A 19,668-nucleotide genomic window follows, 5' to 3' on the forward strand; every position below is an offset into this window, starting at 1 on the left:
CGAGCTAATGGGAGATGAGAAGAGGTAGGGTGTGGGAGGCACTCCTGCGCGATGAGAGGGAGAAGAGAGATGAGTGTTAGGGTTCAAAAATGCGACGACTCATGCACACACATAGAAGACTCTCACGCAGTGTTTTCACACTGAGTCACTGACCAAGCTTTCGCGCGCACAAAAGGGCCACACATGGCATGATTTTGCCTGCAACCAGTCTCGCCCACGCACAAAAAGTAAGGTGTTTACTGTGCGATTTTGTTCGATTATAAGACAAAAAAGTATGACTTAGATTACATGAAATTTTTTGAAAATTCGATATAATTCGATCCAATTATAGAATTTGTGACTTTTTATATAAGAAAAAATAACGTTGATATAATGTTTTAAATAGTGTTGTATTGGTTTGATTTTTTTATTTTATTTAATTTTATTTAAATAATTTAAAATTTAAAAATTATAAAATTTTTAATTTAAAATTAAGATAAATATAATTTAAATTAACGATCTAATTTAATCTAATAAAAAAAATATACTCGTATTATTGTACTCGTATGTTTAATTATGAGTATTACCTAATTAATTTTTGAAATTTTTAGAATACAAGTACAAATATTGAATAATTATTTAATAATTAAAAAAAATATATTTAATAAAAAAAAAGCAAATCTATCTGTACCGTGTACATAATAAAATTGAAATGATAATTTTAAGTTATTTTATTAAAATTAATTTAAATTGTAATAATTTAATTAATAAAAAAATAACATAATATGTATTGTTCGTTTTTTTAATAGGTTGTTTAAGTGTATTAAATCAAAAATAGTTATTAATCGTTTTTGTTAATTTACTTTGTTCAATAAGTAATTTCAAATCTATCAACAAATATTTGTATGTTATTTTAGTAAGAATATATTAAAATTAATTCAAAATTAATAATAATAAATTATTAAAAATTTATAAAGAATAATTTTTTTAATAAACAATAAATAATTTAAAATTACTAAAAAATAATTTAACACTTTATTTTGATATTTATAAAATATATACTTCAAACAACAATATCTCAATATTAATATATAAATTTTATTAATTAATGTAATTTTAGAATAGCAGTTAATCAAGAGAATAAATTTATATAAATTTTTATGATAATTTTAATATTCTCGCATTATAAACATAGAATAAGAATGTATTTATCAATTTGTATCTAAAATTTGTCAATTTGTATCTAAAAATGTATTTAATAAATTTGATTAAGAGATTAAAAAAATTACCTTTTCTTTTACCGTTAGTTTTACTTTTCTTTTTAATTTTTTTTAAGAGTCATTAAATTTTTTTTTTCCTTTTAGAAGTTCGCCAATGAAACCCATGTCACCGCAATCTCCCTCTTTTCTTTTCAAGTTTCAACCTTCCGTAGTTTTCTTTCCTCCCTTACTGATTCTGTGAGGCCATTGACACCATTCAAATTCGTCTGCTCCAACTGTTTCTTCTTTGCTTTCTTGTGGTAATCTTTTTTCTTTGTTTCCCGAGAAAATATAATTTGCTGCTCCAAGAAATTTTCACTGCATATAGCTTCATGGATGATGCATTTGAACCACCCAATCTTTTATTTTCTTGTTGGCAAAAATGAAGAAAGTAAAAGGAAAAAAGTACTGGTCCGCACAATAGGCAGATTTATTTTTCTACTTCAGAGTTCAGCCATCAATAATCTCCTTCGGATAAGAATTTGTTAAAATGAAGTCTAATTGGTCCAAAATTATGCTAATTTTAGATAGGAAAATCAAAATCAAAAGCAAACCTTTCATTGGTTTACTATTATTGTGGTTAGGGTTTGAGACTGCATGTTATATGCCTTTGAAGCTTCATAACTCCCTTTCATGTATTGAAAATTTGATATTAATGCAGGTGTTTTCTTGTAATTTTCTTTCTGCCATACCCTTTTTTTCTTGGTGAGGGATGGTGCAAATTGTGACAATGAGCACTTTGGCAAATTGTGGAAAGAGCATGAAATATGGTTTTTTCTCCCCATCTTTGATGAAACCTTTTAAGCCATTTAGGAGATCCCAAATGGCCTCTGTCAATGGAAGATACTGTGTTTGGAATCATTGTGTTCAGAGTTTGTTCTTAGTTGGGTACCCTTGTTATGTGTTGAGGTATCGTGATTTTAAGGCCGAAGCTGGGTGGTTATTTGGAAGGGGTGAGCAAGGGTTGGATGCAAGTTCTGAGCACAGTGAGAGTGCTAATGAGGATATATTGTTGTTCTTCTTTCAGCTAGACTTAGCCACAAGAGTTCAGGTCTGGTTTCTTTTATACTTCTATAGGCAAGTCAATCATTTATTGCATTGCTTAGATTTTCAGGAGCTTATCTTAATGATTCATTTGTTTGAGAAATTTTGAATGTCAGTATGCTTTAAACATGGAGGAATATGACATTGCGAAGCAGTTGAGGAACAAACTTACTGAGGTTAGTAGCAATTGGATTTCATTTTGTGCACTAAAATGTGGTCTGAGTGTGTAAATTATGTTTCAATTCATGTCAATGTGTTTAAGCATTGAGTTATATTTCAAGCATGATTGTAGTTTCAAAGCATGGTTTGAGCAGCTGAAAATAAAAAAGAAAAAAAATAATTTTTTTGTTGGACAATGCCATAGCTTACAAAAGATACCAAGTTTTGTGAATTTTGTTTACATGCTTGATTAAAGTAGAATTGACATTTTTCTGTTTCTGTTCGTGGCTTTCTTTTATTGCATTTTTTCTCTACCTTGAGTTTATGCGTATGACTATAGCCTCACTGTAAGTATATAACATGAAGCTATAGCACGTGTCAGTGTGTCTCTCTTAATCTATATTTCTGAATTTTATGACTTGTAGCATTGAATTATTTGCAGTTTGCTTGATAAAAAAGTATTTTTGGAAGGTTGAAGCAGAGGTCATCAATCAACAACTGTCAAAAAGGGGACTCTCATCGAAAAGTGAAGCTCAAGATAAAGCTTTGAGTATTATAACTCTTCGGTAAGGTTTCTTTGTCCATTGTATCCAACTGACTTGTTTTCATCAATTTATATATTTATATATTTTCGTTGTTCATCTTCCACGTAAAGTGTTGGTCAAATTAATCACTGACAGCAAATGGTTCTGTCTGCCCTTGCAGTTCTAATCTCCAGAAAGCTATTGAGAATGAAGATTATGCCTTGGCTGCTGAATTACGCAATGAGATTTCGAAACTTGAGGCAGAGTCTCTAGCTGTGTCAGCTAAAGCTTTAGCACATAAAAATGTGCAATTTGCATTTCGGTTGGGGCAAAAAGTGAGACATAAAGTTTTTGGTAAGTGAAATGCATTCCATTGAATACAACAACTAAACCTTATTTCACCAAGTGGGGTCTAATACATGAATCAAAAGTCACCAATGTTCCTTATGAAAATGGATTGCATTGAATAAGACAAATTATTATTAATTGCATTTCCATTTTACAGTGGAATCTAATGACAATGCTGCGACTAGGTTGTACTCTGAAGCATGGTAGTATCTTACAATTCACGATATATATCTCATGATTAGGTACAATTTAACCTATTAGTGATATTTATCTTAAATACATATGTATCTTGTGGTACAAGTATGACTTGGTGTATTTGTATTACCTATGCAATTCAACGATACAGTTTAGTCTTTTAGTTTCGAACTTTTCTTTACAAATAATCAACTGTCATAGCTTGATTTTTTTTTTCATTTATAATTGTGGTATCACATCAGAGTTGGCTACTATTGTTTTATTTTCATTGTTCTGAAATATCGGTTTCACAATTACTCATTTGCTTTATACACACCTTAATAAACTTCACAGGTTACTAATGACTTATGATGACCTTTTTAGTGTTTAGTGTGTTTGTGCTCAAGTTCTTTTAGTGTTTAGTGTTTTAGGGTTATATATTGCATTGTTTGTCTTTAAAATGCCAAAAGTATGGTCGGGTTCTGTTACTTTTACAGGTAACATATTTTCATGTTAATATTAGTTAATGATCATATATCTTACTATACAAGATATGAGCATAGTTATGATTATGAAACTATAATTTTCAATCCCAAATGCCTTGGAGGATATCAAATCTGTGTTATTCACTCAAAAGAATTTGATTAGCATCACCTTGTAATTTGGTGTCTCTGATATGAATGCATGCATATTGGGTGAAATATCCCATAAAAATGGAAGATTTGATTTCCTTATGACCTTACCTCACCACATTTTTTGATTACTCAACCTTCATGGCAGGCTATAGAGCTGTGATAGTTGGAATGGATCCAGTATGTTGTGAATCAACTTCATGGATGGAAAATGCCCAGGTTAAGAAGTTATCTCGTGGTTCGGCTCAACCATTTTATCAGGTTCGTCTACCTCAGCATGAAATTTTCATTTATATTGTTTTCTTGTTTTCCATGAGGATCATTTTAATTTTAGCTTATACTTTGACTTTCTAAACAGTTGATTCGTCTTGTACTTCTCAATTCTGATCAATCCATATTTGTTCAGTCAGCGTAAAAATATCAATCGATACCCATCTACATAGTGCATCTTGTTTTGCAAAATCAGCATATTATGAATAATGTTGCTTCAATTATTCCAAGAATATATTTCATCACCAATTGTTGTGTGTACATTATTGTATGATTGTCTTTGGTGATATCATCTAGGGGGGAGGGGGGACCATTTGCTTGTTTAAATTGTTTCTCTTCATTCCAAATCCACATTTCAGATAAATCATACTTTTCAAGAGTACCTCTTTTCAAACCGTTGACACAGGAAATGTGTTTATTGTTGATCAATTTGTCTTTATTTTGTCCATTGTTAAGAATTGTGCTGGTCTCTAAATGGTTTCCCTTTTGTCTAACATTCAGGTACTTGTCGACGTGCGTGCTGATCCTAACATATTGGTAGCATATGGTAAAGATGCTTTATTAATATTCTTTGCATATCACTCACCATTGAACCAAATGCTATAACTATAACTGTTGTATTAGTTTCCATGATACTCTCTTTCTGAATACAAAGTACCTGCAGATTGATATGTTTAACTTAATTGCAGTCGCAGAGGATAATCTTGTAATCCCTGATCAACCAGACATGGTGAGTAGATCTAGATCAATTCTTGAAACTTCAAAGACATGTATGATGATGTTATTTACAATCCGTTGGTGCAAACTTTTCTTGTTTTTGTTTTTGGTTTTGGGGAGGGGGATTTCAAGACAAGAAATCACAAAAATAAAGATGATACCTTTAAATTTAAATAGGGCTTATGATAGAACATTATAACATCTTCTGAGGACGAGATTTAAATGGTGCTTTTAATGATGTGCAGGAAAAGTTTGATCATCCGTACATCTCTTTCCTCTTTTATGGAATGGATGCTGCTGGAGATTTCATCCCGATCAAGCAACTGAGAGAGAAGTACAATAGACCGCGGCACGAAGTCCCAAATGATGAAGATTGAAGGAAGGCTTGATTGCTAATGAGATTACATTCATTTTTTATGCCTTTATAGTAGTCACTGCGGAGAGTACTAATATTACTGTCCATGTATATATGCTTGTAAACAAAGATTGTGTAAAAATGCTATTTGTTCCTATTTTCGTCGGATCAAAACTAAGTTCATATAGGATATAGCATTAGTCATCCTAAAATGGTGATTGTGTAAATATAATTGTGTACCTAAAACTATGGAAAGAATAAACTGCACTAACGACGGAAATACTATATTTTGAAATATATTATTGTCCTTTTTTGGGTTTTTGGGTTACAATAATTTCATTTAAGTGGGAAGTTATGTAGAATTAAAATGTGAGCCTTTTTCATCATAATTAGACTTGGTCTTCCCCAAATCAATCTCGGGAACAAGTCTGACCTGAAGGCTTTATTACTAATTTGCTTATACTTATTAATATAATTGATTTGGATGTAAATTTGTCATAAAAATTTTTTAAGGAAAATATTTCTATTATTGGCAAATAAGCAACACAAAAAGTAAAATGCAAAAATATTGAAGAATAAGTGTTGGAATTTTCACCAATGTCAAAAAAATAAATGTGCTTTTTTACAAAAGAATGAATGTGTTTCTTTTTAAAGTTGTCAGATGGTCTATTATGAGAAGAATTAGAGAAGAGCAAGTGAAAAAGATGGTCATCTTGATGAGAGAAGTGAGAAAAGATCTTTTATAGTGTTATGTTCTTAACTTAGTAACCAAACCAATTTGGAGGAACAACATATTGCTCTATATTGATAAAGGCAATGTTAAGTCTATCCCCCATCTTCTTCCAAAATTAGTCACTAAATAGGGGTGTACAAAAAATAATCAAATTGTGGTTAATCAGTTAAAAAATTATAATCACATTTTGGTTAACCTATTTAATAAAACAATTTTAAAAATTATATCCATATTATTAAAAAGTGGTTAACCAAAATCAAAACTAAATTTTATGCAATTCTTGTGTTTAAATTGGTTAACCGATTTTTTTTTTTTTTGTAAAAATCGGTTTTTAATTTTTTTTTGAAAAATCTAATTTTTTTATGTAAAAATCGGTTCTTTTTAAAAAAATTGATTATTTTTTAAAAATAGTTTTTATTTTTATAACCAGTTAAAAACTGATTTTTAAATTTTCTAACCGGTTAATAATCAGTTTTATCATATAAAACCAATTTGGTTAATTAACCAAATTATATTTTTGGCTAACCCAAAAATAGGTTTAGTTTTTAGATTAACCAAACCATGTATAGCCCTATCACCAAATAAGGTAATTGTCAAAGGGTGCTTTTGAGTCTTCTCTCTTTATTTTATATTTTTTAGACAAAATAGTGAAAGAAGGAGAGTTAATTTCCACAACTTAAGGTATCAATTCTGACATTGCTTTGGAAGTTCTTTTCAAAGAGTGTTTAGAAAAAAAGGATGATATGAGACATTGTTGAAAAGACATAAAGTTTCGTTCATTTTTAACTAGGTGATTTTTTTTATACTATAAATCTAATCAATTCACTTTTACTAATTTAGTTTCCATTTAAAGATATGAGCTCAACTTCTTAGGGTGTTCTTTTGGGTTTCATCCTTTTGGTCAAACACCCATATAAAAAATGTTACTCATTTTTGGCCATGTCATAATGAGTAATTATCCAAATAAGTCATTGAGATTTTTAAAATCGAACACTTTAGTCTCGTTAGTTTTAAAATACATAAAATAATCCCCAAGAGTTAACTTCGTTAGTGAAATCATTCATTGTCAAAGTTGCTCAATTAGTCACTAACGGAGGATGCTAACATGAAGCGTTAACTCACATATATGGCCATTACGTGTCCATGTGTTGCAAGCTAGACGAATTAGTTCTTGTGATGAGATGGACCAATTAGTCTCTTTGATGAGATAGATGAATCAATCTCTCGATTCCACAACCTCCCTCCTCTTTAACACACCCTCTTCTACCATAATAGCTGCCACCTCCTCCTCTCCCCTATCATCCCCAATCTCCCTCTTATGCTCCTCCTCCATCATGCCTTCGTTTCTTTATCATCGCATCCGTCCTCTCGTACGTTATTCATTATAGTGTGATAATAGCATTTAATTACTCCCATAAATTTAGACTAATAAACATTTTTGAAAAAATAGAGAAGTTAGTTGGTAAGTTTGAAATATTTAACACCAAAATAAATCATTAAATAAATTTAAGAGTTAACCATTTTGGCACTCGAAAGATTTAGCTTTTGACAAAATAAATTCTAAAATATGATAATGATATAATGATCTCTAAGATATATTTTATTTGACAAAATAACTCAAATGTTTGTCATGATTAATATATTTAGCCAATGGTTAATATTTTTTTTTATAAAATTACTAATCTACCATTATATTCTCTCTTTTTACTATCATCACCCTCCCCATTCTCCTGCCTCACCACATCCTAATGTCATCACCTTGACCCCATGCCATTTTCATTCCCTTACCTCACCTCATCCCATCAACCCACCCCACCTTGCCACCACTACCACCATCATCATCATCACCAAAATCAAATTGTCATCACTCATAATCTCCTATCTCTCTTTATTCAGTCGCTCTCTCTTCCATCACAACTCTCTCTCTTTCATCCTTCTTCTCGCATAGTGCTACTAGTTGACCTCATAATATCACTATGCGACTAACTTATAATTACCACTTCGCCGAGATTAAGAGAACCATGGCCAGGAAGACCATAACGCTTTACACTAAGCTTTGTTTGCTTGATACTTACTTCAGAGCATAACAATTCTTCTAAAAAAAATTGTTCTAAAAATTTGTACCTAAAACATATAGTCACCTAAATGTTTTAATATATCTACTTGAATAATGAGAAAATACTATAATGAAATATCAACTTTCCATATTTCTTGTTATTGTTGACAAGGGTATGTGAAAAAAGGCAGAGTGGAGAAATAGAATTTTGAGAAATAGAGAAATGAGAAGAGAAAGAGGTCACTATTGTAAGAGAATAAATGATGTGAATAACATATGCTAGCTAAAATTAGTTAGAGATGTACATTATATATGGCAAGCGCACACCTGAATAGCTTAACAAATTATTGAGTAAACTAACAACTTGCTGCTATCTAAAAATATCTATTGACTATAAAATTGGAGATGAAGAATATCATCTATGTTAGGTAATAGGGTGGGGATAAGATGATAGTGGAGGTGGGGTGATAATAAGATAGAGGTGAAGATGAAGGTGTTGATGGTAATGTTTTTTGTAATATCCTACCACACAGAGCTTTATACTTAGGTCGTAAATTAAAGGTGGTGAGGCGCTACAAGCTCTAAAAACAAAATACACACACACACACACACAAAACAAGGATAATATAGCTAGGAGCCTATACATAAAACCAAAAGATGCATCACTCACGAAAAACGATAAGACAGAAAGCCTATACATAAAACCAAAAGATAGGTATATAGAATTCCAATGGATAAGTATAAACAAGCTCTAGACTCGACCTATAAAGCCAAGGGCAACTAGAATATATAAATATGTATACAAATACATCCCTCAAAATATAAACAACATAAAAGTCCTATTTCTCCAAAATAATTCTCTAAGAGGGATATACAACGTAAGGTATAAAAGTGGAGAACCAACTACATAAACTAAAACAGAAAATAAGTCCCAAAAGATAAGCATTCGCTTCCAAGAAAGCAAATCCAGCACGCTCAGCGAGGCGCGTCATGTCCTGCATCTGAAAAACAACAAATACGTATGGAATGAGAACCGGAAGTTCTCATCATGGTAGAGGTATCCACATAGATAATATATAAGATCCCGGAAAAGCTAGAGACATTCTTAGAACTCCGACACTCAGATTTAAACTAAAAGAAGTATTCTAAACCATAAATTTTGGTAATCTATCTAAGGAGATTCTAATTCTAATCTAGCTCTTCACCTCCTGTCAACCCAAACCTCCTAATAATTTACATGAGCTTTATGTGCGTTTTGAGGAACTTTTTCTCTAATAGAAAAAAGCTAAGTATTTAGAAAATTCTATGAAAAGTCATTTGAGTTATTGCGAGCTTAGAGTTCAATTTTGGTTTTATTTGTAACCATTGTATTTTTCTTTCCATTCTACATTTTTTGGTTTTCATTTGAGTTTAGTGAGGCTTTTGGAAAGACCACTCTTTGTTTAATTTTTAGTGTTTTTGTTAGATTGAAAAGCCTCTTGTAAAGACTACACATTTATTCCAGATACTTAAGTCATATGTTTTGTTTTATTTTGGACAACAAAGGAAATAAAATTCTTGCACTATTAATAAGTATATGGACAAGTTCAAAGACTTATGCCGATTTTTGATGTTATGCCAAGGACCAATGAATGAGGCATGGAAATATATCAAGTACGAGGGATAACTGGGAGATAAAATTTTTCATTTAGTGGGACTGATGGAGATTGTGAACTTCTTGGAGTTAGTGAATAAGAGCCGCTTGGTGAAGGAGTACTCGAAGAAATTGGCCACCTTAAGGACAAATTGCTTAAATCTACCTTCGAGGAACTTACAATGGAACTTGATTAATGAGGATAAAAGTTCAAGACTCATTACCAACCTTTTTGACCCTTTCCTCAGCAAAATCTTAACTTCCACAGCAACGGTATTAATAATGTTTTTTAGAACTCTCTAGATTTATCATCATATTATTTTTATAATATTAAACATCGAGATATTATGATAAAAAAGTTTAGAAATTAAGTAAAAATGTTTAGAAATTAAGTAAATAAATCAAGTGGTTAGAAATAATATCTAAAAAGATAATATCTAGAAATATCTACGATATCTAAGATCTAGAAATATCTAGAAATTATAATGAACCAACTTGTGAGACCTATAAATAGACCATGATGTAGCTCATTGTAATAAACTAACAAACACATCAAGTCCCTCTAGTCTTTATACTCTTTCATTAACTCATTAATAATATAACTATCAATTTTCTCAAAACATTCATCCAAATGGAGAGAGGAGATGCGCAAGTTAGGGACGCACCAAGGAGCCGCGCTGCTGTCGCTGTCCAGCCCGCCTCACCATTTTTGACGCCGTTGGTTTCGCCGCTGTTGAGGAAGAAGACGCATCCGAGGGAGAGAGAACCAATGGGAGTGACGTGTGAAGGATGTCGGTGCTGTCTCGGCACCAGTAACGTGTCACCGTCGCGAACCGCCGCCATGCTGGCCGTTGGAAATCATCGCCGGAGCTTCTGTCATCATTGCCGGAGTTTTGTGGTCGCCGGAAAATACCACTGGTAAGGATGTTCTTGTTCTGGCTTCCATCATTTCAATTTCTAAGGATATTGTGGTCACTGCGTTGTTATTGCAGTTGTCGCTGAGATTTTCCGTCATCACCAAAACTGCCACGGGAGTTACGGTAGCTCCGTTTCCACGTTTCCCTTTTGTTACAACAGGTATATCTGTTCTGAAACCCTCGCCACTAGCATATAAGTATTCTGTTATGTTTGGTTACGAATTCTGAAGTTTTGGTAACGTAGGGTCGAGTTTCAGTTATTGCATGTTGCGATTAGAGTTGATATGGTTGCTGCGAAAGTGGTTTGGAGCTGTGGTTGTGGTTGCCGCTGTTATGGTCCGAGAGAAAAAGAGTTTGCCACATAGTTGAGTCGCGATCGAGGAAGGGGTGCTTTCCTTAAACTTATTTTATTCTCAAGAATTATTATAATTCGATATTGATGCAAATAATATATTTTTGGTGATTATGTGAGTCTTATGGGTTGACTGAGTTATTTTGAAAGAATGTGATTATTTACTTGATTGATTGAGTTGGTGTTGTGATAGTTAATGAAATCTTGATTTGGAAATTCGATTGGTATATTTATATTGAGAAATGAGTTGCATTGAAAATTTGGCTTATATATATTGATATTAAAGAATGGTTTGGTTTGAAATTGTTTGAGAAGGCTGAAAATTCTGAATTATTGATTGATACTGTTGAAGTTAGTTTAAATTGGCATTGATGAGATTAGTTGATTGAATTCTAGACTTTGTTGATATCCTTGAGTTGAGTTGGTGTGGTTGTAATTATGATTTATTGGAAATGATTCGAGATTTGGAAATGTTTTTATATTGAAAATGAGTTTGATTTATTGGGAACGATTTGAGATATGGAAAATGATTTAGTTTTGAAATGATTTGACATAAAAAATGATTTGATACTTGAAAATCTAAATTGTGTTCTATTGAAAAGTGATTTGGTTTTAAACACGTTGGAAAATGTTGGAAAATCATTTGGTTGAGATCTTTGAAGGTGGCAAAGTCCGAATTTTAGAGGAGATGTTGTCGAAATTTTTATAAAAATTGGAGATTTCAATTGAAGTGATTATTTAGAAAGATTTGAATTTAAGAATTATATTATTTGAATTTTGATTTATTATGAAGAGAATTAGGTTTTGATTCTGATTTATTAAGAAAAGAATGAATTATGTTTTGAGTTTGAATTATTGAGAAAAGAATTGTGTTTTGAGTTTGATTTATTTAAGAAAGGAACTATGTTATGAGTTTGATTTGATATGAAAAGGCTTGTGTTTTGAGTTTGAATAAAGAATTACCTTTTGAGGATTTTTGGTGAATAATGACGGATTGGGGAGGTTGAGGATTCCCTCCAAGTTATATGTTATATACGTGAGTGAAGATTTTGACGAGATGATGACTGAGAAGTGTGACGGGTACTATATCCCGGGATAAATAGACGAGTTGGAGTTGAGGATTATCTCTCTCCTATTGTGATTATGAATAAAGAGGCAATAAGATTTATGTTGTGAAGACGGTGGTTTTATCCCGCTCGCGGAATAATGAGTATAGAAAGAGATATAGGATTTTCTGTCTACGAGGTGTACATAACACTCACCCTGCGAGACAAATAATGAGTTTAGAAAGAGACACATGCTTTTTTGCCTGCAAGGTGTACAAGGCACTCATCCTGTGAGAGATACAGGCTGTTCTGCTTGTGAGATAAGGAAAGTGATGGTGAAATTGTGAATGGTTGTACGATGATATGACAGGATACTCACCTTGTGAGAGATACATGCTTGTGTGTCTGCGAGGTGTACAGAGCACTTAAATCTGCAAGGTTTCCTCTGTCTGCGAGGTGTACATAGCACTCACCCTACGAGATATGCAAAGTATTAACTCTGTGAGGTGTAAAAGACACTCACCCTGCGAGGCTATACTATTTATGTAGCGAGTAAATAACAGAGTGAACAATATCCGGATTAGCTACCGAATGTGTCGGGTTCTGATAGTTAACCGACACGTGAGCTCATTGCCAGTAGGAAAGGCATGCATCATATACATCTATGTGACATTGTTTGGGTGTGCATATTGTATTTGGTTTTCCTTTGTGAATATTTCTGTGTAACTGATAATTGCCATACTTGCTGTAATTGCTCCTGATTGTCTTTGAACTTTATTACTTGTGATTGTGACTGTTTGGTTCGGACTATGGTGGTTGGAGTGGTGGTTTGATTATGCTTTGGATCGGAGGCCATGACTATTTATATTTTGGGCCAGAGGCCGATGTTATGTTTATGTTGGGCCGGAGACCATGATTGATTATGTTTGGGCCGGAGATCGTGATTGGTGATTTTGGTTGATCGATCATTTAGTATATATTAAATGTTATGTGACTTATCAAGAATGGAACTCTTTATAAAATTCAAGATATACAGTTGGATTTTCAGATTTATTTATATGTTAATGTTTGAATATATTCATAAGACGAGTAATAATCATTGCAATTAAAATTAGTTTTCTTTATACATATCCTCTTATAACAATTCTTAAAAATCCCTTACTAAGAACCAGCAAGGACGATGTTCTCACCCCCTACAGATTTCCCTTTTCAGGACGGACGAAGAGTTTAAGGAATTTTTTTCGAGCATTTGATTGTATTCTATATTATTGTATATATAGTTATAGTTTTTCCTTGCCTTTATTATTATATTTGTGAGAGGAATAAGATTTGTAATGATATGTATGTATGTATATTTGTAAGTTACTTGTATAAGAAGTTTGGTATGTATATGTAAATATATATGAGGATTGTGATTTGAATTGAGTTATATATGCATGTTTGATTGAAATAAAAAGTATTTTCATTTTTTTAAAGAAAACAATGATACCGTTTTGAGTTAAAGGCTCATATCTTATATTAAATATATGAAAGTCGTCGTAAAATTCTTACTATCAGAGTGGCACAGCCAAAAGCATGACATTCTGATAGTAAGGGTGTTACACACCAGACAAGGACAGTGGTCCCATCCAGCTTGTTTGTGCTTGCGGTAAGATGTGAGACACCTGGGTAAGATGCAAGGATTGTGGCTTTATTCCACTTGCTCCGGGTTAAGATGTGAGACAATCGGATAAGATGCAACGATTGTGTCTTTGTCCCACTTGCTCCGAGTTAAGATGTGAGACACCTGGATAAGATGCAAGGATTGTGGCTTTGTCTCACTTGCTCCAGGTTAAGATGTGAGACACCTGGGTAAGATGCAAGGATTGTGGTTTGTCCCACTTGCTTCGAGTTGAGATTTTAAGCACCTGTCTCGGTAAGATGCAAGGATCGCGGCTCTGTCCCACTTGCTCCAAGTTAAGCGGGTAAGATACAAGGGTTGTGGTTTGGTCCCACTTGCTCCGTGTTGTGGTGTTCTATGTTCGGGTTAGCTACCGGATGTGTGTCGGGTTGGCATTATAATCGAAAAGTGAGCTCACAACCACTAGGACAGGCATGCATCATGTGCATTTGTTTGTAATTGTTTGGGTGTGTATAATTGTTTGGTTTGCCTACTTATTCATCTATCTGCTACTTGTATTACTTGAACTAATTGCCTTTGTTATAATTGACTTATATGTTTTGTTTGTGTTTGATACTATTGAGAATTGTTGAGACTGTCGAGACTTGTTAAGACTATTGAGATTTACTAAGATTATTAAGACTTATGAAACTGAAAATATTGATAAGGATGACTATTTAGTATTGACGAGAATAGTAATGCGAAGAGTACGACTACCTTAGACGAATTTACCCTTAAATAGATTAGTTAGAGCCCTAGGCTTGAACCTTGTGTATTTGGAGTTTAGGATTGCCTAGCAGGTTCATGTAGTTTTACATAGTCTCTATTTGAAATTATGACCCTACTAGGAACCTTCGGGTTCTCACCTGTTGTGAAAATTATTGTTTTTCAGATAACAACACGTGACGCTTCTCATTGAGAGTGTAGGACTCATTGGTGAAGGGAAGAAGACTTTACTTTTGGAGTGCATTTTTGCTTTATGTAGTACTTTTCTCCACTGTGGAACATGTAAGTGTATACTTTTCTCATAGAGGTTTTATTTTGGAGAAACATGATTGTATTTTATACTTCTGGTTTTGTAATATTTTTTACCTGACCTTGTCTTTTCGGGTCGAGACTAGTGATTATTATGTATTTTATCCAAACCTATGTATATATATGTATATATTTTCTTTTAGGTGTCTTAATGTCTAACCACCTTTTATTTATGACTTAAACATGAAGCTCTATGTGGTAGGGTGTTATAACCACCAGTTTGATCATGATTCGGGGTTCAAGCACCACCAAGCCACTAATAAGGCAAAGAGGACATCAGCCAAAGGGGACTCTGTGCATTATTGTGGCGGTTCGGCGAGCCTTGCATTTATGACTGAGAAGATGGTAAATTACTTTTCACAATAATTAAAACAACTTAAATTCATATCATGAATGTCCATAACCCTTGCATTGTTTGTGTTGATATTATACAGAAAAAAGACCAGGACCAGGAGCCTACTAATTTCAAGCTCTTTAGGTATACCCCTACAAAGAAAGAGAACAAGGCCCTGTGGGTGGATGAGAAGTCCGAGAAATTAAATGTAAATCTATGGTTATTAATAGTTGTATCATACAATTTCATTTGCAATTATGTTAACACAATTTATTTTTTATTTTGTGCAGGAAAATTATGAGGCAGAAATGTAGGCTCAAAGCCTCACATTTGATACGGATTTTACAATCTACAAAACACCAGCAAGTACATCGAGTCGTATTAAGTAATACTTCAGGTGAGTGAGGGTCGATCCCATGAGGATTAATAGATCAAGCAAACAATGGTTAATTATCTATTCTAGTCAGACAATCAAGAATAAGTATTTCAATAATAAATAGTATGAAAATAGAAAATTTAACAAAAACAAGCAAAATTTGGTTAAGAAAGTGAGATGATAAAGATAGTTAAGGTGTCAAAGATGTTCACTCCTTAGGAAAATAATTCTTGTGTCTATTTAGATGAGGTATACAAAGATTAATCACGACGAATCATAAATAATCAAATTCCAACTCCTTGGCAATTTAATTTCTCTTTAACTTAATTAACAACTAATTTTTTAGTCAATTACTTAAGAAAAAGAGGTGAAACACAATTCTGATTCAATTTCAAGTAAGACTCAAAAGTAGTCCTTAGGTTAAATTATATGTCATGTATTCAAGCTAGTCCCAACAATTGAAACTCACAAAGTTCGCACACTCTTTGACCCTATTCCTAGTGTAATAAAAAAGTAGTGTGAAAGAGTTTTCAGCTAATTCAAATACTAATTTTTTTCAAAACAATATTTAGAATCCAAGACGGAGTTAGAATATTTTTCAACAATTCTAAATTTTTAGGGACGAAAAAACAAAAACCCAATCATGAATTAAATCAAAGCATAAATCTCAAATAAAATAAAACACTTAGATTAATAATCCATAAAAATATGAACAGAGCTCTTAACCTTATCCAAGGAGATTAGTGGCTCATGCTTAACTTCAAAATAAAACAAATATGAAAAACAGCCAAGGGGTTGATTCCCGGATGGTGAATGATTCTCAAAGTGTTTCTAGGAACCTTATATACTAACAAAACAAAACCTAATTATTAAATGCAAACTACTTCAAAATAAAATAAAATCGAATCAAATCTAATCTTCCGTATTAATTCTTCAACTTTGTATCTTTTCTTCAAGGCCTTAGTGGTCCCAAATTTCATTCTGAATGGGTTTGGAGTGGCAAAAAGGATTATCTATGAAAACAAAATCCACAACCAATCATCATCATCAAATATCTCATTCTCATACAACATTTCACACCACTTACCTCATAGGGGATTTTCTCACCCTATCACGGCTTCCGGCCCAATTTTAAAAAATTACAATATTCATACATCTAATTCTCAATTAAAAGTTCAACAAGCATATTCATTTACATGCAACATAGTACCAACATGTATCACAATATCTAACAATATCAAATAGCACTTCTTAATTCATCAAAAACTTATTATTTTCACTCTCAATTTCATGCCAAAAACACATCAACCAACTTAATACTCATACTAACCATTATTCAAGCATATCAACAATCAATTCCATTCAACTTATCCTACGGGCAAGTAACCTAGGTTTTCACGTAATCTTATATAAAGCCTACTCAAAACTATCATCTGTACCTTAATATCGTAATTCCAAACTTCCAAACTTTTCTTTTCAAAGTTTCACCAAGTCAAACTTCCAATTACTCAATCTAACATCATATTATACAATTTGACACAATATTAAAAACTAGAATTTTCATAAATTGATGAACTAAGAGGAGAAAAAGGTTCTTTATCTTTACCCACTAAAATTAATGATGGATACCACCAAGAACATAAGTTAAAAAACTCCTATAACATCAAAATCACTAAAACTCCTCAATACCCAAACCAAAAATGCAATTTTAGCTTTGAATGAGAAACTAGGACTGGAATTTTGAGTTACTCACCAGACTATTAAATAGAAATGAAGAGGAGGAGACAAGCTTCACGTGGCCACAAACGGTGCGACCATTGGAGCTCCATAGCAAAATTTATGGAGGTTTGAAGGTGAGGGTGGCTAGGGTTTCACTATCTTTTCTCTCTTCTCTTCTCTTGTCCGCCTCCCTCTCTCTCTCAATGTGAAACTTATAAATTTTGTGAAGTAATGGAGGGTTATATGTGTGGGTTTGGACCCACTTGGACCTGGTTCATTTGTTTTAATCTGTTGACTCAATTTTGGGTCAAAACCTTTAATATAAGTATTTTAATTCGCATCTTAAATATTTTTATTCCTTCAAATTATAAATATAAATTCTCTAATCCTTTTTCGCTCTTGTTTGATTTATTTATTAGTTGTTAATTATTTATTTAGTATTTTACGGGGTTTTACATTGTTGATAAGAAAATGAAGGATAAACAAGATAAAAATTGAAATTGAATAGAAAAGATAAATTGTAATTGAAATAGAAACAAAAACATAGGTTGAAATTGAATACAAAGAGAATCACTCTACTTTCTATCCAGTTTCTTGATGCAACAAGAAAGGAATTCCTCAACCTAATTTGTCTACATCATAGTTTGAAAATTGAATTGAAGAGACTCCTCAACTTTTTATCCAATTTTCGTGCAATAAGAGAGGAACTAACTCACAAACACACACACACACACACACACAACTCAAAACATCTTCGAGATCTGACCCATATAGGAAGCCTCTAATCTGACACCCTGATGAGCAGATAATTTATACGCTTTTTGGCATTATTTTTACATAGTTTTAGTATGATTTAGATAGTTTTTAGTATATTTTTATTAGTTTTTAAATAAAATTCACATTTCTAGACTTTACTATGATTTTGTGTATTTTTCAGTGATTTCAGGTATTTTCTGGCTGAAATTGAGGGACTTGAGCAAAAATCAGATTCAGAGGTTGAAGAAGGACTGCAGATGCTGTTGGATTCTGACCTCCCTGCACTCAAAGTGGATTTTCTGGAGCTACAGGAGTCCAAATAGTGCGCTCTCAATTTAGTTAGAAAGTAGACATCCAGGGCTTTCCAGCAATATATAATAGTCCATACTTTGCCCGAGTTTAGATGATGAAAACTGGCGTTCAACGCCAGCTCTCTGCCCTATTCTGGAGTTAAACGCCAGAAACAGGTTGCAAAGCAGAGTTAAACGCCAGAAACAGGTTACAAACTGGCATTTAACTCCAAGGAAGACCTCTACACGTAAAAGCTTCAATGCTAAGCCCAAGCACACACCAAGTGGGCCCGGAAGTGGATTTCTGCATCATTTACTCATTTCTGTAACCCTAGTAACTAGTTTAGTATAAATAGAACTTTTTACTATTGTATTTACATCTTTTGTTCATCTTTGGATTATCTTTTGATCCTTTGATCACGTTTAGGGGGCTGGCCATTCGGCCATGCCTGGACCTTCATCACTTATGTATTTTCAACGGTAGAGTTTCTACACACCATAGATTAAGGTGTGGAGCTCTGCTGTTCCTCATGAATTAATGCAAAGTACTATTGTTTTTCTATTCAATTCAAGCCTATTTATTCTATAAGATATTCATTCACACACAAGAACATGATGAATGTGATGATTATGTGACGCTCATCATCATTCTCACTTATGAACGCGTGCCTGACAAACACTTCCGTTCTACATGTAAACAAGCTTGAATGTGTATCTCTTAGCCTTCTGATCTACGATCAGAGTCTTCGTGGTATAGGATAGAATTATTGGTGGCCATTCTTGAGATCCGGAAAGTCTAAACCTTGTCTGTGGTATTCCGAGTAGGATCTGGGAAGGGATGGCTGTGACGAGCTTCAAACTCGCGAGTGCTGGGCGTAGTGACAGACGCAAAAGGATTACTGGATCCTATTCCAGCATGATCGAGAACCGACAGATGATTAGCCGTGCGGTGACAGCGCATTTTGGACCATTTTCACTGAGAGGATGGGATGTAGCCATTGACAATGGTGATGCCCTACATAAAGCTTGCCATGGAAAGGAGTAGGAAGGACTGAATGAAAGCAGTAGGAAAGCGAAGATTCAGAAGGAACAAAGCAACTCCATACGCTTATCTGAAATTCTCACCAATGAATTACATAAGTATCTTTATCTTTATTTTATGTTTTATTTATCTTTTAATTATCAAAACTCTATAACCAATTGAATCCGCCTGACTGAGATTTACAAGGTGACCATAGCTTGCTTCAAGCCGACAATCTCCATGGGATCGACCCTTACTCACGTAAGATTTATTGCTTGG

General features: G+C 33.1%; 1 protein-coding gene across 1 annotated transcript; it reads left to right on the forward strand.

The window, feature by feature from the left end:
• Window positions 1-1,354: 1,354 nt before the first annotated feature.
• LOC107624042 (clp protease adapter protein ClpF, chloroplastic-like) lies at window positions 1,355-5,756 on the forward strand. The gene is made up of 9 exons (XM_016326482.3): window positions 1,355-1,498; window positions 1,900-2,289; window positions 2,399-2,458; window positions 2,913-3,007; window positions 3,147-3,319; window positions 4,268-4,380; window positions 4,891-4,936; window positions 5,079-5,119; window positions 5,352-5,756. The coding sequence occupies exons 2-9, from the start codon at window positions 1,951-1,953 to the stop codon at window positions 5,481-5,483; spliced, it is 999 nt and encodes a 332-aa protein (XP_016181968.1). The 5' UTR covers window positions 1,355-1,498; window positions 1,900-1,950; the 3' UTR covers window positions 5,484-5,756.
• Window positions 5,757-19,668: the final 13,912 nt, after the last annotated feature.

This window comes from Arachis ipaensis, chromosome B10 (assembly GCF_059453495.1).
Source record: "Arachis ipaensis isolate K30076 ecotype BB chromosome B10, ASM5945349v1, whole genome shotgun sequence".
Taxonomy (NCBI): domain Eukaryota; kingdom Viridiplantae; phylum Streptophyta; class Magnoliopsida; order Fabales; family Fabaceae; genus Arachis; species Arachis ipaensis.